At 38.1% G+C, this 24,679-nt stretch overlaps 1 protein-coding gene across 12 annotated transcripts in view; it reads right to left on the reverse strand.

The window, feature by feature from the left end:
- The window catches only part of BCLAF3 (BCLAF1 and THRAP3 family member 3), a 57,712-nt gene that overhangs the window by 15,347 nt on the left and 17,686 nt on the right, over positions 1–24,679 (reverse strand). For 7 of the 12 annotated variants that reach the window (XR_012493535.1, XR_012493534.1, XM_019755422.2 and 4 more), the window contains exons 4-11: positions 23,691–24,344; positions 16,316–16,488; positions 14,491–14,605; positions 13,722–13,785; positions 12,131–12,246; positions 4,877–4,988; positions 2,683–2,775; positions 210–365 (exon numbers count right to left, since the gene is read on the reverse strand). Coding sequence is in view for 10 of the 12 variants with exons in the window: in XM_019755422.2 (XP_019610981.2) it covers positions 210–365; positions 2,683–2,775; positions 4,877–4,988; positions 12,131–12,246; positions 13,722–13,785; positions 14,491–14,605; positions 16,316–16,488; positions 23,691–24,344 (1,483 nt within the window). In the remaining 2 variants the exon portion in view is untranslated. The remainder of the gene's footprint in view (positions 1–209; positions 366–2,682; positions 2,776–4,876; positions 4,989–12,130; positions 12,247–13,721; positions 13,786–14,490; positions 14,606–16,315; positions 16,489–23,690; positions 24,345–24,679) is intronic. The other 5 variants (XM_019755424.2, XM_074324264.1, XM_019755425.2 and 2 more) reach the window with 3 other exon arrangements.

Raw genomic sequence — 24,679 nt, forward strand, 5'->3', positions numbered from 1 at the left:
AAAGCATTTTAAGATTAAAAAGTTTCGCAACTCTATTACCATTACTTCTTGAAGTTTTTCTTCAACTATCATGCAATAAGAGTGTTTTTGAAATCTAGGTTGTTTTTTAAGTCAAAATTAAACTAAAAAACCCAATGTATCTATTAAACATAGATAACTTAGGAGCCAAAAGTCACTCAACAAATTTAAATAATCATAATCCAACTAACCTTTCTTTTCCTCAGTAATCTTTCTCTGAATTTATTAGTGATAAATCCCCTTGAACCAGTGAACCGTAAACGCTGGTATTTAGCCTGAATGTACAAACTCGTCTGTACTAGGCCTGATTTATGATGGGGCTGAAATCTTCCACCTCTAAAGTTGGTCTGTAAAGGAAAAAGTAATTAAATGTTAAAGCTATAGCTTTGAAACCTACTTTATTATTATGAAAAATGAAAACTTGTGTGGTATAGTAGAGCTGCTCTTGATTCTATGTACGTACTACAGATATTAAAAGGGAAAAGGTTAATGATGGTAATAAAGTACATTTTCTTCAAACTAGCTTCCTAGCTTATTTAATACATAAAACCAATTTTTAAAACTGCTAAGTTAAAATTTTTTGAAATTCTTGAAATTTATCATGCTAAGAAAAATACAACTTTCAAAACCTGTAAATGAGCTAAAATTATCCTTTTTGATTCATAGTGAAACATATCAAATCACAAATGGTTGGGAAGACATTAAGTATCAACATCTATTTAAAAATAAAAAAACTCTCTTAACTTTATTCCTGTCAGTACCTACAAGCCAATCTTTCTTTAACATAAAACTGCCATTACAGCAAATATTTTCAAGGTAAGAGGTATACTTAAAAAGACCATTTCCTAGCCTGCATACTGCCTGGTATTACAATAGATGTAAGAGGACAATGAATATTTGTGTGTTTCCCATGCGAGAAATGTATAAATGGTGTATTATAATGGGGTAATTATAAAAACTAAGTAGAGTCCTCTTTCCACAATTATTTAACAAAGGATATGCCATGCATAATGAAGCACGTAAGTTTGTAAAAAGTATTTATGCAAGGACTATTTTCCAATTATTTTTTCTCAAGGCTACAAAAAAATTTCAGGTAAAACAGAATTATAACGAGACTATAGTGTTGTTAAAACTATCTGCACAAAGTTGATACATCAGAGCTAATCTTGAGATTTACACTTTCTATTTTTACATATCTAATAAGGTGATCACTATCGGGCTTTGAATCAGTCCAATTAATGTAAAAAGTAAATTTTAATGAATTAGCTCTTTTTCTTAGGAAGAATTATTTCCTATTTTACTACAAAAAATTGTGAAGTTCTAAATAATCATATAATACTACACAGCTTCAAATGAGTGGTCAAGAAAATTATTGCATATATTAAAAAAAAATTATGTCAACTTTCCATTAAGGAGATAGGGTAACAAGAAGTAGGTCTTATAACAATTGTGGAAAAATATTACAATCAACTACTTCTGACCAATGATTAGAGCAACATGTAGGAAGCACTTAAATCTGAAAGCCCATATACACTGTCTCTAAGTTATGCAGACGTCACATCTTCAGTTAATGATTTTATGCCTCAAGACAGTAAAAGATGGTATAAAACATGTTTATATATTCTATGGCCATAGCTAATTTGAAAACCTAATGTCACATGTTTTTAGGTATGTGAACCATTGGCTAAAAATGTTACCTACTCAATGCCTACAAATTGTATTGCTTCCAGTGGGGGGAAAAAAATCTTCTGACCACTAAAAATTTCACCTCTCAAGAAAGTCAAGTATTAATGGAAGATCACTCAGCTACCCTCCTAGTCTATGGTTCAGGGATAGTTTATATTATTACCTTTCTGCTCATACTAACTTTCTACTAATGAGCTAACTTCTCTACCCGGCCTGCTTGCTACTTTCACCAAAAAAGCTCAGATTCTTTTCTTTTTTGGTGAGAGGGGAAACAGACACCATGGAGTAAAAAATTTGAATAAAGTACCTATCATAAGCAGGAAAATCAGTCGAAATGGATTTAAAAAGCACCTCAACTTCTGAGAATAAGGAGAGAGAAATACAATACTTTGCACTATAATTCTTATTCCCTATGTTTGGGGGGGTGAGGTTTCTGGATAATCAAACATGTTGGTTGATTAAAACTGTCACATCAGACATAGCTGTACAAATATTTAGAATGCGATGAAATATGCTTTTACAAAGCTTGGTGGACCAGAATCTTTCTCTGATGATCCAGAAGGCCTCTGAGGGTTGCATGTCTATGGGCAGGGTTTTTCAATCTGTGAATCCTGGAGAAGGCTCTATACTTCTGCACTTACAGCTTAGAGGTAAAAGGGACCAACTTAAGTGGGGGAGTTGGGGACCTCGCCTGCCTCCCCACCTAAAGCCACTCCATCTGTATTTGTTTTATGTATTTGTAAATTTACATGTAACATTTGAAAAAAGGGTTCTACTGGGGAAAAAATTGAAAATCAAATCCTGAGGAAAGAGGTGATCATTAAACTGGTTACAATTAGCTATAAATGTCCAGAAATACTAGTTTATAGCTATTATTTGAAATAGCACAAAAACAGCTTTTAATTTACTAATACTTAGAACATTATGCTCAAAGCATAAACCGAAAGCTGGAATTAAATGGTAAATGACACTCAGTACCTTAAAAGGTCTTGTAAAGCCTTCTGTGTTTTGATCGTTTTCCTCAACTCCAAATAGTTTGTGAGTAATGTCTCTTCTCTGCATAGTATACTTCTGCATGGAAAAGGTATTACCGTAGGTTAATACACCTTTAAGTTTACTTTTAAAACTCCATTTTACCATTAAAAAAAAACACATTTTAAATGAATAGGATTAAGAACACAAAACGTGGGGTGGCCGGATAGCTCAGTTGGTTAGAGCGTGATGCTCGTTAACACCAGGGTTGCCAGTTCGATCCCCACATGGGCCAGTGTGAGCTGCACCCTCCACAACTAGATTGAAACAACTACTTGACTTGGAGCTGATGGGTCCTGGAAAAACATACTTAAAATAAATAAAAGTTAAAAAAAACACAAAACATGTTGCATGTAGCTTAGCTGTAGGAACATACATCTCCTTCACATAACCCATGGTAGTTTGTGAGGGGCTAGTTTAATTCATGAATGTGAGAAGTGTAAAAAAAGACTCCTGTAGAACACAAAGGGTGACTTATAGAAAAGGGACTACAAATCTAGCATTATTCAGGCACCCAGAAGAGAAACAAGCTCATTATCATCAGGAGTTGCTAAAGAGTTCCCACTGCCAAAGAAGAAAACAAATTCTCAACACTGCAGGAGGCAGGTTTTGCTGATTCAGATAACTGATTTGAGTAGCTACTTCTGCCATGACTAGGAGAGCATGAGAAGTGAGATTATTAAGACTGTAACTACAAAGAATCTGAATCCTTTGATGGGAACAGAAAAGATGGGGCCCATTCTGAAAGATGGCTTCTTTTTTCCAAAATGAAAGTCTTATGTTCTATTTATTCCATTTGCTATGGAGTCTGTACTTCTCACAAATATTCCTCTTTCACATTTTTACATCTGTCTCCAGTTTAAAAAAAGTCACATAAAACCCTTTTCATAGTCATCTTGAATGTATACTAGGTCTATAAATTTGAATAAGTGCATAAAGATACATGTATTGAGATGGGTGAGAGCCTGGAGGGCGTCATGCGGGGTCTCTGCTCCCGCTCCCCACAAGAGAACACAGGACATGGTGAGGCCAAAAAGGAACACCCATGGAGCCATAGGTAGGGGAGTCACACCACTATATGCTCACTGGTGGCTGGGTTGGAGAAACAGGAAACAGGAGCCACACGATCCACAACCCTCACTGCGCCGCTTGCCAGCTCAGCCACCATCTTCTTGCTAGCCCCCATTTTCTGCTAGCCTAGCCACAGCAGTTATATTAGTGGCCAATGGCTCACTGGTTACAGCTGACGGCCAACTAGCCATAGCTGATGGCCATGCACTCACAGTTGATGGCCATTTACTACCTGAGCCAGCACCTGTCTATGTGAGGCTGAGAGCCTGGAAACTGCTTTCTGGGGCTCTGTCCCCACAATGGGACTTTTGGGGAACTTGGGAGGGCGGAGGTGTATTTTGCATGTGAACCGCTGGAGGCCAGTGGGAGGACTCTACCAGGCAGCTTCTGAGCCACCAGGCTCCAATCATCCTCACCTTCTAGTATCCGGGCCCCTATGTCACCCCCTTCCTCTGAGTATGGACTGGACCTAGTGCCTTGCTTCTTACAAACTGAGAATGGTAGAAGTGATGGGATGTCACTTCTGAGATTAGGTTATAAACATACTCCGGCTTCTATCTTTCTAGGTGTCACTTGCTTGCTCTTATGGAAGCCAGCTGCCATTTGTGAACTGCCTTATGAAAAGGCAAATCTTTCAAAACAGGAAGTAGATCAGTGGTTAGCAGGCATGAAGGCTTTTATTGGGGTCATAAAAAGGTTCTAAAGTTGGATTATGGTAATGGTTACACATTTTGATAAATTTACAAAAAATCATTAAATTGTACATCTTGTACAGGTGAATTTATGGTAAGTAAATTTTACCTTAATCAAGTTGTTCCAAAAGAATCTTAAGTAAAGAAACTAATACTATAATGCAATAAAATCCTGCTAAATCAAGTAAGAGATGACCGTTTCTCCTATCGGAACTATTAAGCCTCAACAGAATCTTAACGCTGAACAAAAGAATTGTAACATATATTTACTGAATAGTTACCAACATTATGAAAAATACTGGTGATCCCTGTACACATAGATATATTTGAGAAGAATAGAATGTACAAAAATGAAAACTTTGGAACTACAGTCTTACCATGTGACATTCCTGAATAAATTTTCTAGAATTTGATTTTGTAAAACACGGAGGTTTTTCAAATTCATCATCAGTATCCTTCAAACTTGAAAAACTGGAAGGCTGATCACTCCTATAAAGTGAGAGAGAGAAAATAAAAACCTTTTATTAGTTTACCTTTATCCAACAAATAAACAAGAGAAATCAAATTACCCCCTTCCGAGACAATTAAAGCAGCACAACAGTAAAAATAATCTCAATGATCTATCACTACCAAAATTGCAAATGATAGTCATGAGGGTGAAAACTCATTTTTCAACAAACATTATTTAGCTAAGTTGGAAGTTAGCAATTGGGGGAAAACAGTATTCCTTGGACCAGGGTTCTCAACATGGGCTCTAAGAACAGGCGTCCTAAGGGCTGTAACCCCTTGAAACCATAGGTAGAGTGTGTGTTTTCCGAGGGTAGATAATCACTGCTCTCAAGCCTTTGGCAGCATTGGACCCTCTTTGCTACAGGCTCTTATTGGTGAAAGCACCAGAGATGAGGTATGTGATGGGCTCAAGGTCCCCTCACTGGCAGAGCTGGGGCCTCTGACACTGCTGGGTCACAGCAGCAAAGGACAGCTCTCCTCTACTGTCGGCGCTAGATCCAGAGGCCGTCAAGGGCTCTTCCCAGGCAGCCCTACCTGGGAGGGAGGTCCTTCTTTGAGCTTCTTCTCTGACCCTAGGGCCTCATTTCCACAGCCCTCAGGGAGTCTTCTTCCTGTCATAGCCCACATCTCCGCACAACGCTCCTCAGACCCTTCCTGCTGCTCCATGGTGAACAAACATCTCATGGCCTCGGCCCTGCTTCAGTTCCTCCCACAGATCCTTCATTGACAGGGATAAAATCCACACTCCTCATCATGTCCCTCAAGCCCCTCCTGCTCTGTCCCTTGCTGCCATGCCTGGTTGCTTTGTTCCAATCTCCCCAACACGCACACTGAGCTTTGCGAACATTTAGTGACATGTTGTTCCCAGCACACACCACAATGTCTCCTGCTTCCACACGTTTGCACGTGCAGTTCCTTCTGTTGCAGTTTCCTTCCAACTTAGATTAACTACAAGATTTAGCTTCATTTGCACCTGTTCCATGAAGGCTTTCCCAGACCCCGCTGAGGTGGACTAGGTACCCCTGCTATGTGCACATGGAGCATTTGAGGTCTTCACACGTATCACTCACACTCACATTTTAACTGCTGGGGAGTTAAACTGCCCCTTCAGAGGAGGCACTGTGGATGGTTTGTTTTGTGGCCCCAGCTCTGACCCTACAACCTGACTCAGCATTTTTTGAAATGTTGAAAATACCCCATTTCTGTCAAAATGCTCATGATATGATAGTAAGTCTAAATGTAAAGGTGGAATTTGGTAAATCAATAACATTATTAGACTTAGTGAGCAGTCTGACTCATCGCATAGCCCCCTATGTAGCCATTTGTAGTCAGGCCTAGCTAGTTTGCAGTTAGATCTGCCCTGATATTCAGCTGCTTCCTCTGTTTCTCCCCTCACTGATTAACGAAAGAACTCTGTTCTGTTCCCTTTCTCAAGGCTACCCGTACCTCGTTAATCCATTTAATCAACAGAATCCTAACCTGAAAAGGGCAATTTCTTAATCCTCAGGCGCCCGGACACCGGAATCCGATTTGAAAGCCCCAGGCCACGGTGGCCAGTCCCAGCCCGGAGTCCAGGAGTCCAGAGATAACATTATCTTAAACCAGACCAGACCCCAGGAAGGATGGCCGCCCTCGGACCTGCCTGACCCTCAGACCTGCCTGACCCACTCCCCCTTTCCTTTGTTCTTCTTGTGTCCCTATAGGATCTTCTGCCCCATCTAGGAACGGGAAGGTGGCCTTTGGACAGGAGTCACCATCCTCCCAGATGCCGGCATTCAGAAGAAACCTGCTTTTCTTTCCACCAACCTGTCTCTCGGTTTTTAACTTTTGCCAAGAGGCAGGACCTTAGCACGGTATCATAAAGATTAGGGTGCAAAGCCATACCACGAGGATAATTTCAATTATTTAAAACATACACATATATGCCAAGAAAAAATAAATATAGGAAATGTACTAAATATTAACAGTGGTCATCTCTGACCAGTGAAATTAAGAATGCCTTATATTTTTGTTTTTAAACTTTGCTATATTTTCCCAAATGTTTACCATTAGCATGTACTATGACTTCTACAAACAAAACAATGGACTTTAAAAATCCTCTTTGCAAAGCATATATCTGATAAGACAGTAATATCCAGAATATATAAAGAACTCTTGCAATTCAATAATAAAAAGACAATAATCCAATTTAAAAATGGACAAAGGATTTGAATAGATATTTCTCCAAAGAAGACATACAAAAAGTACACGAAAAGATGCTCAACGTCATTATTCATTAGAGAAATGCCAATTAAAACGTCAATGAAGTTTTAGTTTATGCGCATGAAGATGGCTATAACCAACATGACACCCCCAATGCTCACAACAGCATTATGCACAAGCGCCAAAAGACAGAAACCCAAATGTCCATCAACAGAAAAATGGATAAACAAAATGGGAACATCCATACATTCAGCCCTATGAGAGAATGAAATATAGAAAAAAGAATGGAATTCTGACACGATACAACATGGATAAAAACATTACCCTAAGTGAAATAAGCCAGACACAAAAAGACAATTATTGTATGATTCTATTTATATATGAGGTATCTACAACAGGCAAATTCATAGAGATGGAAAGAAGGTTATCAGGGGCTGGGGAAGGAGAAATGGGGAATTATTGTTTAGTTGGTACAGAGTTTCTGTTTAAGAAGATGAAAAAGTCCCAGAAATGGACAGTGGTGATGGCTGCACAACACTGTGAATGTACTTAATGCCAACTAATTGTACACTTAAAAATGGTTACAATGGTAAAATTTATGATATATACAGTTTACCACAACAAAAGAAATTAAAACCCTTTGATATTTGATTTCTGACCAGGCCAATGAATGTCCACGGTAAAGAATCTATTTCCCAGCCTCCCTGCAGCTAGGCATAGCTGAGACTAAATTTTGACAAAGGTTGCTGAAAAGTCATGTATAAATTCCAGAAAGTCTTTAAAGGACTGGCTAGAACATGGACATGATGGCTGGGTACAAATGCCCATCTTGGACCCATGAAGCAGATGCCGTGTGCAGAGTATATCTGAGAAGCAAGATCTAAGGAGCCTGGGTCCGCCCTACCATGCTGACTTGCTGCCTCTAATTTTTTTTATATGAGAAATTATCTTTTCTCTAGCTCTTACAGTCCATTCTCCACCCAGCAACCTGAGTAATCCTTTAAAAATTTAAATACGATTATGTCTCTTCTCAGGTTAAACCCCAAAATGTTTTCTAATCTCACTCACAGTAAATTCCATAGTCTTCACGTCCTTCAAGGCTCTTTGTGATATGGCCTCATCTCTCTCCCTTTTTCACTGTTACAACTTCACTGGCCCCTTTCTATTCCTTAAAGAAGAGCAAGCCTGCTCCTGCCTCAGGATCTTTGCATTTCCTGTTCCCTCTCTTGAAATACCATCCCCTCAAAAAAAAAAAAAAATATCCCCATAGCAAACTCGCTCACATAATTCAATCCCTGCTCAATTTTTTAAAAAATCATTAAGCGCAGTCCACAACCATCCGAAATAAAATCACACCGCGTATCAGCCTATTAAACTTCCTCTCTGCCGTACTTTTCACCTATCACTCACCAACATGTATTTACTTGTTTTTTTTTTCTTTTTCCTATCATTAAATTGTAATCTCCATGAGCACAAGGGGTTTGTGTATAGTTTTTCACTGTATGCCCAGTGCTTACAACAGTGCCTAGAACACAGAAATTAAATATATAAATATTTGTTGACTATATGAATAAAACATCTTTATCAAGTTAACTCTAATTCAGTATAGATTATAGATTGCTACAATAGCAAATATAAAAACTGATGTTTTCTGTAATCTGCCCAGTTCAAAAGAAAGTCTCAGCAATTTGATGGACTCTCGCAGTCTACTGATACTATTTTGAAGCTGCTTTTTGACACACACACACAGTGTCTCTACAGAGCAATACCTCAATAACACTGTAGGGGACTTACTAATGCTAGTTACAAGAGGTAGAAATAGTATGTCAGGAGAAGACATGGAGACATTAGGGTAAGAGATTAGTCAGAAGTGGGAGAAAACTACGTAACAGGGTCTGGAGACTAGACAGAATGTCCTAGTGTTAGGCTTGCTTGGGAAAGATTACTTAAGGTATCAGGGACTATATAGTGATCCAGCTCTAAATCCATTACAATTTCAGTGTCCTCTGTCCTGTCTACTCCTTTGGAAGACTTCATTCATTCAACAGCTATGAACTGAGCTCAAGGCAGTGGGGATATGATACAATGGTGAGCAAACACACAAAGAGCCTGCATACAACTTTTTGAGGGGAAAAAAATCACACAGGTGGGAAGTTGCTACATCCCATGATTTATTAGCACCATGCTGGACCCAACTGAACTAACCAGTCACCCTTATCCCAGGATTTATGATTTCATCATATTTCATTTCTTCTGAATTTCTGTGGAAATCTATGCACTGACTTGATTAAAAAAGATTTATGCAAAAATGTTAATGAGGTCAATTTTGATAAACTGGATTTCTAAGATGAAAATATAAAATGTTTTCTTATTTTAACAAGAAAATTAAATTAGGATAAAGTGAGCAATTAAAGGTTCTATCTATATCATTTTTTTTTAAAGAACAATAACAAATGCTGGTGAGGATGTGGAGAAACTAGAATCCCCACACACTGCTGGTGGAAATGTAAAATGGTATAGCCATTGTGGAAAACAGCCTGGCAGTTCATCAAAAAGTTAAGCATAGTTATCATATGACCCAGCAATTCCACTCCTCAGTATATACAGAAGAGAAATGAAAACATATGTCCACACAAAAACTTGCACACAAATGTTCACAGCACCATTATTCACAACAGCCAAACAGTGGAAACAATCCAAATGTGCATCAACTGGTGAATGGATAAGCAGAATGTGGTCTATCCACACAATGGAATATTATTCAGCCATAAAAGGGAATATTCATGCTACAACATGGAGGAATGTGAAAAACATATGCTACATGGAAGAAGTTCGTTACCAAAGGCCATATATTATATGACTGCAGTTACATGAAACATCAGGAACAGTCAAATCCCCACAGACAGAAAGTAGATTAGTAGCGGCCAGGAGCTGGGGGAGGGAGATAGAGAGAGTGACAACTAATGTGTATGGGGTTTCTTTTTGGGGTTATGAAAATGTTTTGGAATTAGATAGTGGAGTTGCACTGCTTTGTGACTATTCTAAAAACTACTGAATTGTTAACTTATAAAGGGTGAATTTTACGGTAAATAATATCTTAATTTTTAAAAATCCTCAGGATTCTACTACATCACATCAGCTACCCAATACAAATAAAATAGTCCAACAGACCCAGCAAAGACACCTTGCAGGAAGACACCTTTGCATGCTCCCACACCATCCTCAAAGCTACCACTAATAACAGTACGCAACGCTGACCAGCTCCTCTGTACCTCACATGCATCACGGTACTTAATCTTAACCACCACTGTAAGGTAAGCATAATTCTTATCTCTATTTCACAGCTGAGAAAATAGAGATGAAGTTGTCCAAGGTCAGTCACGTAGCTAGTTGTCTACAGAGCCAGGCATTGAACTCAGGTGTAGTTCCAGTGCTGCAGCTCTTAACCACCTCACAGGGTGAAGACAGATTCTGAAACATTCCATGGTCTTTATAATACACTGATTATCTTAAATCTGCATTTTTTTTTAACTTTTATTTATTTAAGTGTGCTTTCCAGGACCCGTCAGCTCCAAGTCAAGTAGTTGCTTCAATCTAGTTGTGGAGGGCGCAGCTCACAGTGGCCCATGCGGGGATCGAACTGGCAACCTTGTTGTTAAGAGCACCGCACTCTAACCAACTGAACCAACCGGCCGCCCCTTAAATCTTCTTTTGAAATCCTTTCTTGGTGCAGAGTTTCTCACACTTGCTGAGTCAAGAAAAGCATGACAGAGGGCTTGTGTCACTAAAGAGCACTGTCATGCCAAGTCATTAGGAAACTGGAGACTTTCACCCACCCATGGATGAGGTTTTAACTACTTTACTCCCAATTATTTTATATGCCTCAACACACCGTTGTGCTATTTTTCAATCAGTCCCAAACTTATTGTCAGAATCAAGCCCAGTTTGAAACAAGCTCCATGTATTTTCACTAAGGCCTAGTCAGCCATAGACTTGACTTAAAAGTAATTTGACACTAAGGACTACGGAAAGGGGATGGATAGCACTGGCCCCTGCTATTCACACATTGCCCCTTTCTGGGAGATCCAAATAGTTTGAGGATCCTTGGGCGATCTGAAAATTTTGTCCCATTCATTGTACCTCATAATCATATGGGGTCCCAGAGTTGCCATGAGTTCCACCTACGTTTCAGAACAAGAGATAAACTAGGGTCAATCTAGAATACTCAGAGCCACTAAAAAGAAATACAGAGTCAGGAAAGAAAAACAAGAATCTACCGACAACCAATTTGCCATGCATGGCATAAGTGCTTTGCATATGCCTGCTCATTTACTATTTTAACCTCTCCATCATAAATTGGTTGTTTTCATTTTATGGAGGAAAACGCTTCAGAAACTAAGCAAGTTGGCCCGAGAGCAAACAGCTTGTAAACTGGTAGAGATGGGATTCAAACTCGGATCTCCCCAGCATTTTCTACTACACCTGCCTCTGTTTCATGGTCAGACATCCACAAAGTTCTGAAAGAACTGTACTGACCTCAGGAAACTTGTAATATTCAGAGAATACCAGAATCTAAAGGGCAGACTGTGTCAGACTTTGAATCAGTTTGAGCAAAACATTCAATAAACTTGCTGGTCCTGGCTCCTATCAATATTTAAAAAGCTATTACATTCCTCTCTGGAATTATAAACACCTCAAATACTCCTCTATCCCACAATTTCTGTTGTTTAAATCAAACAGCATATGATGATTATTGAGTAACTTTGAAACATTTTAATAGATTTCACTTAAACATATAAAATAAATTTGAAGGATTAAATCCCTACACTAAAATGAAAATTATCGTCACACAAAAGAATTGAAAAATATGCTGAAACCAGAAGCTCCCTGATAACAGGATGTTTGCATCTACTGATTACCTCTCTGTAGGACTATCTATGTGAAAAATGTGCTCATCTTCATTCTGTAACCGTTCTTTTCTCCTTCTTTCAATGTCATGTCGTAGGTCATTTGGATCTATTACTTTGACCAGAGTCTGAGGAATTTTGACAGAAGACAAACCATTCACATTACTGTTAGTTGCACAAAGACCATATCTAATAAGAATCTTAAGTAAAGTCCTACATAAGTTACCTTGCACTCATTCTGCTAATGACAGTGTAAACTGATAAAAATATTTTGAGACACAATTGACAATAGTCAGAAAAGTTTGTAACACTGAACCAGGAATCCCACTTCTGGGACTCTATCCCAAAGAAAAGGCTAGGTACCCAAATATATTCAAAGTTATATTTAAAATAACAACAAAAAAATGGAAGCAACTTAAATATAAAAAACTTTGAAGGGGAAGGGAAGAATGATTTTATGGTAAGTTTAAGTCAAAGAAATAATGTACAAGCATTGAAATCATATAGACTATGTGGAAATAAACATGAAAAAAACTTACTGAAACTTAAAAAGCCTCAATCATAAAAGGTCATGGGGAGTTCAGAGATTTTATATAAAAAGAGCGTTATTATGGTTTAAGTAAAAAGAAAAAAAGCATCCAAAATTGCCTATACTATGATAGCGACTATGTTAAAATGCCAGATAGAAGACTGTAAGAAAAGATAATCGAACAGTATTTTGTGTTAAATGGTTGAATTAGAGGTTTTTTTAACCTCTGATTTATAAAAGTCCTTCAAATTTCCTATAAGTTGATTACAGTACTTTGATGAGAGGAATTTTTGTAAACATCATCTATTCAATAAACTAACTTATCTCCGTAAGTTCAATAAAATTGTAACCATTCACAAGTGAAAAAACTGTTTTACCAGAAATGTATTAAAATCTCTCTTCTACAAAAACTCTTCCCTCTCAATGAATAAATTAGCAGCTCTCTTAGAACTTGTGATCCTTCTCCTAAAACAAGAGCCAGTTTTCTCCCCCCCCCCCAGTCAAGATAGTTTTTCTAATTAGCAAGGAAATGGGTGGGGGTGGGGTGGGGCAGTGTTGGGTGGGAACCACCTCACACAACACATGACAATAAAACCATTCAGTATTATTTCCATTATTTTGCGAGTTCATATTTCATAGAAACTTTCACACATTCTACAATAAATAGAAGGGCAATATCAAATGAAACTAAGTTCTTTTGCATTCATTCCACATACAATTTAAAAATATATTCCACATGACTGATTTGGAAAAAATAGGTATCCAACATACTTTCTGCAAGCTTTACAGTGTGAAGTTTGGGAATGAATATTAAATGCTATACTTTTACGTCAATTTTACCAAGTGTTGCCCTTAGAGACTCTCTCTCAGGGAATATTTGTCTTTTGTCAGTGTTCTCTCTATAACCTGGCCAATAAAATCGAATCACTGGGAGAGCTTTGTATATTTCAGATTCCTGGGTCTTGATCCTTCTTCCTCATCTTCTTTAACTCTTTTATTCCCAATCACCAGGTCCCTTTCCAATTAGGATACCAACAATCATATAATCTCTCATCAAAAATTGTATTCACTTACCTGTTCTGAATTATATACCATAGTTTGTTTACTCTGAAGTTCGTCCAAAGACATATCTATTCTCCTAAAATAATAAAGGCATATTACAATGAAATAATTATGTTATACACTGATACCTTGATTCCATTACTACAGAACAGAATGTATGATACAGCTGGTGTGTCTTGGAGGACGGAAAAGAAACTTGCCCCCAGTTGTTTTTTGTCTATGTGGCAGTCTCCCAAGATGTACGCAGCCTGTGGAAAACATCACAGGGATGCCTTCGTGGCTCTCAAATCACTAGTCTGTGTAACCTTAAACTTTGCTCCGCGGATCTACTGCACTCTAACATTCCTTCAACTCAGCTCCCAAGACAGGGCGCACCACCTGCTCAGGCAGGTGTCAGTAGAAGACATATGTTTTCATCCGGCTGTCCTCAGAACAGCCACTTCTGACCACATGAAGCAACCCATGATTTCAATGGCTCGACAACTGTTTCTCATTCTTCCAGTGGTAACTTCAGTAGGCAATTACTATAGACACAGCAGAATCAAAGTTAGGTAGGTAAATATTTTCAAAGTCCTACACATTTGAACAATGCTAGTCAATGGCTTCAATACCATCTATTCCATCAAAGTGCACAGGCCTCATACCTGCTTGGGCTTGTCCTGTTTTTAGGGAGGAGACGCAGTCCTAGAATCTACAGCAAGCCCAGGAGGGAGCACCTTCCTGTATCTGTTCTGAGGCTTATCCCCATGAGTTAAACGGGTACACAATAATTAATCATTACCTGTGAATTTCTGGATCTGGATTCAATTTAATTTCATTTACATCTGCAGCTTTTGTATCTTGTATATTTGAGAAACGCTCATGTAGAGTAATGTCGGGTAATGGAAAATAATTTGCTGAAAAAAGAAACAAACAGTTTTATCTCAGTGTAAAACAGATTCCACTTAAAAGATTATATACTCGTATAAGCACAGGAAGAAAGGATTATTAAAAAAACATCCAACCTGTTTTGTCTTGGAAGTATGTGGGACCTAAACTTATTCCACAGACTAATTCGTAATGATCACATACTTCCCGAAACCCAAGCAATAGTAAAACACCTGATTCATGAACCCATGGATTCTGTTCCTATTTGACATGCCTTCTTACTTGTCGGAGAAAAAGAGAGTGGCTCTCTCAAAGTGAGGACCTTTCTTCTTCAAGATAAGACTTTACTATGTCTGGGAAGTAAAGATGGTACACAGCTCTACAGTTCACCTAGAGTAAAAAAAAACAACTCCAAAACAACCCTCAAACATTAAAATGATTCTGAACAAATGCTAAATGTTATGTTTACGTATCACAGAAAGCCTCCTAATGCCATTTTCCTCTAATGTTAACTGCAGTTCATGAAGACATTCTGAAACCAGCTATGCTACAGGCTTTAATCAGGATAGAAAGATAATACTTCTATCTTGACCCATCAAGTGTCAAAGATAACACTTGACCCATCAGAATGCTACTTAAGCAATCTTTTCCCCTAACTTGCTTTTCCTGTTCTGAGACAATCTAGATTTTTCTGCAATACCAGCTCCCTTTCTGCCAAGAATCACACTTCCTTTCAGTAAGAGGGGCTGGAACTGCAAAGGTAAACTGTTTCAAACAAACTGCATGCTTTAAAGTAAATATGTGCCTTAGTTTGAGGGATGCAGAGACAAAAATTCATTTTTAAAATATGTTTTATGAAGGTAAAAAAGATTAATGCAATGGTCTAGTAAGAAATATAAAATGAAAAATTTGAAATTCTCAAAGGTCACCTGTTTATAATACCCACAAATACCGTATTGATGCAGCATCAGTGAGGAAAGTTGTTCTACATGACTGAATTTTTCAATTAATAAAAATTGGCCAGAAGTAAAAACAAAACAACTCAATGCAAATCTTTAAAGTGTTTATTATGCAACTCCCTGATGTCACAAAGTATGCCAAATCAAACTGGAATCTTTTTTCTTTCTTTTTTTTTTTAAGGAGGGCGCAGCTCACAGTGGCCCACACAGGGATTGAACTGGCAACAGTGGTGTTACCAGCACCACGAGCCAACCGGCCACCCCAAACTGGAATCTTTTACTGATCGCTTAGGATCACCCTTCTGGCACAAAGTCCCCTTAATGTCCTCAGGGGCTTTAGAGTATCTGCAAATAACCTAGACTTCCAGATTTCTTGAGTTTCATGTCTGGTTTTTGTTGCTTCCTCCTTTCTGTTCGATTATCAGTTATTGTTTCTTGCTGCTCTCAGTACATTTGTCTTTTGCAACAGCCAACCTCTCCCTTTGTAACTTTTGGGTTTTAATTTACTATATATTGAAGCACAAGGTTTTTGGAACTACATGTAAAAAATGAGGCCTAGGTGCTATGACTGTCTCAAGTCTACTCTTTAAAATAATTTTAAAAAAGAACTAGGCTTGAATTAATACTTGCTATTCTCTTCAACGGATTTCCTAATTAATGATCTAGCTTATAATGAAATATTAATTACTACTACAATATCACAGATATTTACCTATGTCTCGTGAAAAGTCAGTACATTATTTTTGTGTTATCCCTAATGTATGTGCAAAATATACCAACCTTTAACTTGATGGATTATAGTTATGATTTCCTGAGCAAATTCTCCTGTAGGTTTGTTTTCAGTATTCTGAGTTGAGTCAAGATGTTCAAACACTGGATGAAAGTTCTCACTTTTCCTGCCAACAGCAACCAAATCATGTGACATCTGTCTCTCTGTGTTGCTAGAAGCAACCCTAGAATAATTTGTAAATGTTTAACTAAATTTGAAACTATTTTACTGAGAAAAGAACTTATTAAAAATTAATCAAGATAGCTATAAAACTAAAAAGATGTTTATCTTTGCTTATAATTAAGGCATTAAATTGTATGCCATAAAACACTTACGAAAATGAGTAGGAGAAAATAACTATAGATGCATGGATTTGAGTTCTCCTTTTCAAATCAGAGATCATGAAATATTTGCCACTTTAATAATAAGATCCTCAAAATCCTAAGTTAAACAATTTCTACTTCAAAAAATACAGCAAGGCATTAAACACACTCTATATGCAAATAATAATCAGATTATTTTGTACTCCCATATGTCCATAAAATTGTAAACCCAGCAAGCTTATTATACTATCTTAAAATACTATACTTTAAAAGCTCATATCAAACAAAATAACTTCTCCGACTTCACAGAAATCCTTATACCTCTATATCAGTAATGAGAAGCTTTGAATAGTATTTTGAAATCTAATTCGGTTGAAATTAATTTAATCACTTAGAAAGTCTCACTAAACTCTCACAAAATAGTCTTAGTTGTTGGCAAAGTTATGATCATTAGGCCTAATTATCCTGTTTATCCTAAATGTATCCTTAAAGAAATGCTACCATTTGTTATATAGCCCAACTATCTTACCACTTTAATGCTTTCTGAATCTTTATAACTTTCATTAAGCGCTCTCCTGACCTGTAGGCACCACTAGGAAGCCGTGACTGACATATAGCTAACAATTATTGAAGGCTTACCACATGCCAAACACAGGGGCTTAAAGCTTACAGACATCTCATTTACTCTTTGCAATAGCCCTAGGGGAAGGTGTCATGACACTGAGACAATGAATGTCTTGGTCCTTTGGCCTTTATATCCCAGAGGTCGAGCATTCATATGAATATAATCCCATAATGGGAAACTATACCTTATTCCAAGAATGGTGCTCTTGCTTAAAACTACTCTTCAGTTCTTTGTCTGGTGGCAGTTTATACATCACAGAAGAAAATGTCTCATTATTTTATATTTATAGCTCATTTTGGACCTAAAATGGCACTAACCATCTCACACTTACTCCTCTGCACTTAACTCTAAATAGCTTTTGGCTGTTGCCAACAATCAAGTTCACCGTCCAAAGAATTGAGATTTACAACTGCTAGGGTTCTTCGTGAGTATGTTACAGGCTCTACACATACATCCAAAAGAGAAACCTGAAATATGTTTGAAATAACAGCAGCACCACTGCAAATGATGATACATCTTCAAGTAACAACCAATCAGACAGATACATTTTAGGGTGTGGGTGTACCAATGCACACATTTACTTATTTATTTAAGTCATTTAACGGCCATATATCTCAAACTGCTCCAGAGTTAGAAGGGGCTTACAGATAGTCTTTAATTAAGAAGTTTACTCCTCTAACAAGATGGTGTTAAATGCCTATTTTTAACTTATCAGAGGAAAGAAAGGCATCCGCCTGATTTTCCTTGCTCCTTGCTTTCAAACCAGCACTGTGGAAACAACTCCCTGCCAAGGCAGAAACACGGCAAAGTGGTTAGAAGCAGGTTGATGCTACTGCTGTGAATTCCCTGATTCATTACAAAAACTTTCCTGGGAGGGCCCATTCCCCTTCTTTCCTCCTGATTTGCTCCTAGCTTCCCACTGTGTATCTGATAACTAGCTAACAGACATTTAGCGATAAACGCTAGAAGCTCGAATGGCCCGGTAACCACCACCACAAACAAAGAACTACAAATGCTCTCTGTTTAAAGGGGTTTAATGGTACAAAAAGCCTGTTCCATACCAAAAAAACATAGCTTTAAAAAACATTTTATAGGAGAAAAAGAAGATGTTTAAAAACGTTTAAATAGAACTATAAAAATGGTCTGGATGGACCATAATGGCAAATCAGTTGATAATGTTTTTTTTATTGCAGCCTTAGTTTCTCCCAAGAGGAAACTAGCTGATAAAGGCTTCCAGTTTTTCACCTGGTAATTATTACAATTTATTTCTAATTTATTATTACTGGCATAACTCTTAGCCCCACTCCGTGCCTCACCCTCAGCCCATAGGAGTGCTGTGGTATACACTGAAGCTATATTTAATTCCTCAAATTTTAGAGTTTAAATTTGCTGTTAGTTAAAAAAATTATCCTAGAGTTACTCTGCTGCAAGATTTTTAACACAAATATTATAATTATTATTTTCCAGAAAATAGTATAACCTGAAATTTCAGTCTTTTACAAACAATTATACTTTTGCTATATGAAAACCCTTGAGACTTGAGAATGCAAAATGTTCTAGGTATTTATACATTTGTAAATATAATCACCTCTTGGTTCAATTTTCCTTTTTCCTATTTCCTGTGACATTATTGATCAACAAGTTAACATTTTCAGGAAATACCCCAACACAAGCAGTTAAGCTGAAAAGACCAAATATTCTCTTTTCAGATGCATTTTAGACAGAAAATTAAAATATAGTCAAACACCTGTATTCTAGCACTGGTCTGATTAAATCTCCCAGGTTCCTCTGTTCCCTCCCCTGACCCTTCCCCATTTTTTTCTCTGTTTAAGGATATTTCCCGACTTTCTCACTGAGAAAGTCATAAAAACTAAAAAAAAACAAAACAAAACAAAAAAACATAAAAAGCTACATTAAACTTTAGTTTCCTCTTATACACAGTTAAGATCCATCAAAAAAACCAACTGCATGGCAAAACGACAGTAACAAAACCAACAACCAAAACCAATGTATAATCCCCTGTCCTCTGGAAGCTTATATATAATAAGTAATAAAATCCGTATGACACAAAGGTTTCCTTTCTTCCTTTTCTTTCAAATATAGCTTACATTTTGCACAGCATCCTACAGTTCATAAAGCACTTTCCCAATTAGTAATTTGCTCCCGTCTTCCGATGAACACATTTAGAATTTCTGGAGTTGAGGGAAAAAGGTTAGGGACACTGCTATTCCCTTAACTCAGCATCTCATTCCTTGTTTCACGAAAGTCCCCTAGCTGCCCTTGCCAACCCCAATGCCCTCCCAAGCCTCCTCACAGGAGGTATTTTCTGGCAGCCACAACTGAGCTGCCTGCCCTCTCCCATGAGCTAATCCTGTCAAATCAGGCCGCAGTGCGGCTGTCTTATCTTCATAGCCTCCCTTTCACCGACTGCTCAGAACCACACAGCTCCAAGTTCCTGTGTGTGCTTTCTGCCTCTGTTAACCTAGAAGCATAAAATGTCTTTCACCTCATCACGTGTCTGAAACACAGCATTACCTTGGAAGCCTAACTCACATGTCAACTCCTGAAAGAAGCCTCCTGAGGCCCCCCAGCTTGGCACCACGGGTGTCACGCACCCCTCATGCATCACTCTCTGTGCCATGGTGCTACCAACACTGCCCTATTGTCTGTAGGACCAGAGAAGAAAGCTAATCCTGTGCCCATCTATAGTGCTGGGGTACGCTAAGCAGGCTGTCTCACACGGGGTAGGTCCTCAAAATCTACCAGCTGAATGAATACATGATGATTGGAAAACGACTTGTACAATTTGAAATGTGAATTTCGGCTGAAAAAGATGACAGACTTCAAAATTCTAATCGAGGCCAATTTAATTTTGTTTTTTAGCTTTCTTGGCTTCCTTCTTATTTTAAAAATTTTTACTTAATTTAGAGCCATTTAAAATTTAAATATTTCATTTCTTATATAATAAAAAATCTCAAATACATACAAAAGGTCAGAGAACCCCATGATGAGCCTGCCAAGCCAGCTTCAGTAGTTATCAACATGTGGCCAACGGAAGCAGAGGCACAAGCCAGGAGGAACGGCAGGTTAATTTGGGCCCCAAAAGGCATGGCCCAGTGACCTGCCCAGTGTCACAGAGCTGCTCAATGACCCACCAGAAGACAAAACCTATGCACCCCAACCCCAAACAGAATGTTCACCTCCCTATACTAGGGCCCCTAAGAGACACTAAGAGAAGCCAGGGTAAAAAATAGGAATGAAAATGAACCTTCTCTCAGCCAATTTTTGACTTAAAAAATGTATCTGAGAAATATTTTAGGAGAAAAAAAAGCCTTACTTTTTCGTGATACATAACAGCGAGGTAGCAGGTTTGTATATCACAAAAATACCTCCACCCACAGCTTCTCTTGCCTCCAGCTGAACAGTACCTATCACAGGTAAACTTGCGGGATTACCTTCCCTCAGTCCTCGCTATGGCTTTTCACACTGTTCCCCCACCTACACAGCACCCCTTTACTCGGAGCCTCAGGGCTCCAATGCCTCCTGGGGCTGTCCCCACGTCATCCCCTTTCAGAATGGGGAAAGATCTGATGGGGGTAGGGAGGCCAGCTCTGCACCTCCGCAGTGGGAAATAACAGGATTAAACGCTGAGAGCAACAACTTTGCCAGCCGACCTTCCCACCCCCGGTGCCCAGTACCAGCAGCACCCCAGGACAGGGACATCAGAGCCGTGGGTCCATTCGCGCCAGCTTAGTCTTCTCCACACTGGTACCCCTGCTCCTCCCTGTCACTTCCTTCCTACCCTGACCAAGGTCAGGCTCTCACCTCCTGAGCCCAACATGAACCCCAAACTCCCTTCATCTGCCCCAAGACTTCCAGATGTATACAACAATTAGTGTTTGGGGTTCATAACACCCTTAGCACAAATTTTCATATGGGGACCCCCTAACTTACATTCTGAAACATATGACTGTGACACGTATGGAACTTCTACCTCTGATAAGGCAGTTTCTGATAAAGCAGGTCACTAGAATATGGTCTTTGGTAACAGAAGTGTTAACAACACAGTGAACATTCAAGCAAGTTGTCTACCTGCTGCTCCTCTAGATACAAACTGGCATCGAAAAATCACTAGGTGATAACCATGTGTCTTCAACTACGTATCTTAATACTTGACCAAAGCTAAGAAAGTAAACAAATGCACAAAATGAACCATCTTAGTCTTCACAAAAAGTGGACAAACTCTCTAGGTTTTAACCAACAAATAAACCTCTCTCCACTCTAGGATTATTTTAATCTTTTCAAGCAGAAGAAAATCTAATTTATGTTAATAATTGAGAAGATGACTCTATTGAGGACATTAACTACCTGTGTTTTATGATATTTCGTCAGTCCATACATAATTCAATCCAACCCCACAAAACTCTTCCACAACTCATTCATCGATAAATTATTGTAAATAGAAAGATTTTGTTGACTATGATGTTTTATCATCCTGAAGAGATGCATATATTCATTACGTTATTTATTCTCCAGGTTTTTGAATAGAAAGGATTCGCAGTGGAAGCTCTTTATTACATAAGCCATCTTACAGGTCCTTGTCAGGTAATTCAAACGTGCTGACAGGCGCCCCTGACAGGTCATAAAATTTCACAAAATTATAGTTTATAAATTCAAACAAAAGATACAGCAGCCTCAATTTTAGGAAGCTCACTTTTGTGACACACGAAGATCAAGCTCCCATTTCTCAGTATCAAATTAACTGTGTTTAGTATCTTTAAAATAAAATCCTTCAAAACCGGTATTTCTAAGCAGTCTTTAAAACTGCTACAGCCAATTTATTAACTCTCTTCATTTTGAAATGCATCAAAAAAATAAGATGGAATGAAAGACGAATAGATGGGCAGATATGTGATTACAAAAGTAGAGTAAAATATTAATTGTAGACTCTACATCGAGGGGTGGGTATATAGGTGATCACTGTACAATTCTTTCAACTTTTCTGTGGATTTGAACATTTTTATGATATGATGCTGGAAAGAAAAACAACTTAACATCCCAAATGTGATGCATACAGCAGCCTTTGTACTCTTAAGATTTAAGAACTACTAGGAAATATAATAGCATAAAATGATTTAAGACATATCGGATGAAATAGGACACAAGATTATTAACATAGTATTATGACAGCCATGTAAAATATACACAGAAATAAAAAAAGGAGCTGTACTAAAATATTAATAAAATTGTCCTTGGGTAGTAGGATCATGAATTATTTTCCCACCTCTATTTGTCCAACTTTCTGTAATATAATCGTATTTGTAAATGTTTTCTGCATATATATATATATATACACATATGTATATTTTAAAATATTTTCACAAGTACAACGAATGTAAAAAAATATGAGGTGGACTGTATACCTAACTTTAAGAAAAGGAACAAAATATATTTTGTAAAAAAAAAAAAAGACTATGGTAAGGTTTACCTCCCTCCCTATCACATCCTAACCTTGGATTGTGTTTTCTCTTCTTTGTGATTCAAATACAGATATGTCAACTGTGAACATAAATGGATCAAATCAACATGGTCCGTCACTTTTGTATTCACATAGTGGTACTGTATTAAGGTCATGTATAGACTTAGCTGACACGGCCAACTGCAGTGCCTTCCTATTCTCAGAATTCAGAGAGAGAGTAATATTCACAATGGAAGAAAGCATGCAAACCTCTTTAGGAAAATAAAACTTATTACGACAGCAGTCTATTTTTTAAAGAATCATTAAGAACTAAACCAAATGTCTTCTAAATAAAATAAGCCTCTTCCTAGCCTCTAGCTTAATTTCCTCTACCTAGGAGAAGAATGGAGTCACATAAGCGCCAGTCATTTTGAGATGGCAGCAAGAACCACATGAAGTCACCAGCCTCCTGCAGTCACAAGGGGACATGTGGATTTGAGACCAGGCACTCTAAGACAAGTCGCTTCATGTCTCAGGGCCTCCCTCTCCTCCTCTATAAAATCAGGGCCTGCTAAGGTCCCTTCCAGGTCAAAAATTCTCTGAATTCCAGGCAACAGGGAAAACAGGCTGTGAGAAACTGAGTGCGGAATAGGTCTCCTTGAACTCCACTCAGCCTATTCCTGGACACAGAAAATCTGGCAGCATGAAAACACACAAATTCATGAAGAGAAACGACTCCATAGAATGATCTGCCCCCCCAAAGGACCTTGAGATACGACATGGAAACAAACAGACATCAGATCATCCTGTATTACTAATTACAGGATTCATTCTCATTACAGGGCTTTTTTGAAAAAAATCTCAGCAATCCCTTCTCACTGGTTGGACTCTAAACACACTATTAATTCCATTTTCAAAGCTCCAAATAAAGGTGGCAAAAGGAGTTATTAAATATCATTAAGAAAAAATAAAGATAATACCTGGATGAATTTACTGTTTTCTTTGCATTTATTGTAACTGTAAGTGATTTCCTCATAACACTGGCAGATGAAGGTTTTACATCAGAAAGTTTACTTTTATCAAGTTGGTTACTGGAAGAGTTGCTCTCTCTTCCGCTATCCCCTTCTTTCTTTGTTTTGTCCTTCCGTTTGTCAGCATAGGGTCTCAAACCAACTTCACTTTTACTGGAATGAGTACAGGTAGTGCAGTCTTTCTTAAACGGTTGAAGAGGTTCTTTGACTTGCCCACCTTCAGGCTCTCTCCTTTTTCCAATGTTAGAACAACTGGGCTCTCTATTCACCGGGCCTTTTTGAGGACTGTATTTTCTATCTTCCTCCTTAGAGTACTTCTGAGTTCTTCCATCAGAAAAGTCCTGGCTCCCGTCTGAGGTCTTGTGACGTTTGTGGTGATAGTCGCTGGATACCCTGGTTGCTGAACTGGTCTCGGGCGGCTCCCTGTGAAAGTGTCGATGAGCCTGGGATCCCAGGTTCCACTGATCTTTCCTCTCAGGCAGAAAAGAATGCCTGGACTTCCGCTGTGCGCTTCTGGCAGGCTCTCTGTTTTCATACCTCTCCATGTCTGTAGGTCTTTCTGATGTGTGTCCATGTTTTCTGAAATAACGATCCTCAGGATACCTGTGTTGACATAAAGCAGTTTACACTTGCACTAGAGAGAAGAAAGTGAGAATTTACGTGTGTGGAATGTTGTGTAGCATGGCTTTCAATGCAGAATGCAGTGTGACAAGTTAACCTATAATCCCTCAAGCCAACTCATAGAGGCCCAAAGTGGTTAAAGAGGAAATACCATCTTTCAAAAAAAATATTCTAGCCATCAACATGATTTACTCTGACCGTAAATACTTCACTACCACCAGTAGACCATGACTATATTACAATGCTTTTTATCTTTTTAGACAAAAGCTTTTCAAGGTGGTTATCTTTAACTATAAAGTAAACACTTTTTCACGTGG

This window comes from Rhinolophus sinicus, chromosome X (genome assembly GCF_036562045.2).
Source record: "Rhinolophus sinicus isolate RSC01 chromosome X, ASM3656204v1, whole genome shotgun sequence".
Lineage (NCBI taxonomy): Eukaryota > Metazoa > Chordata > Mammalia > Chiroptera > Rhinolophidae > Rhinolophus > Rhinolophus sinicus.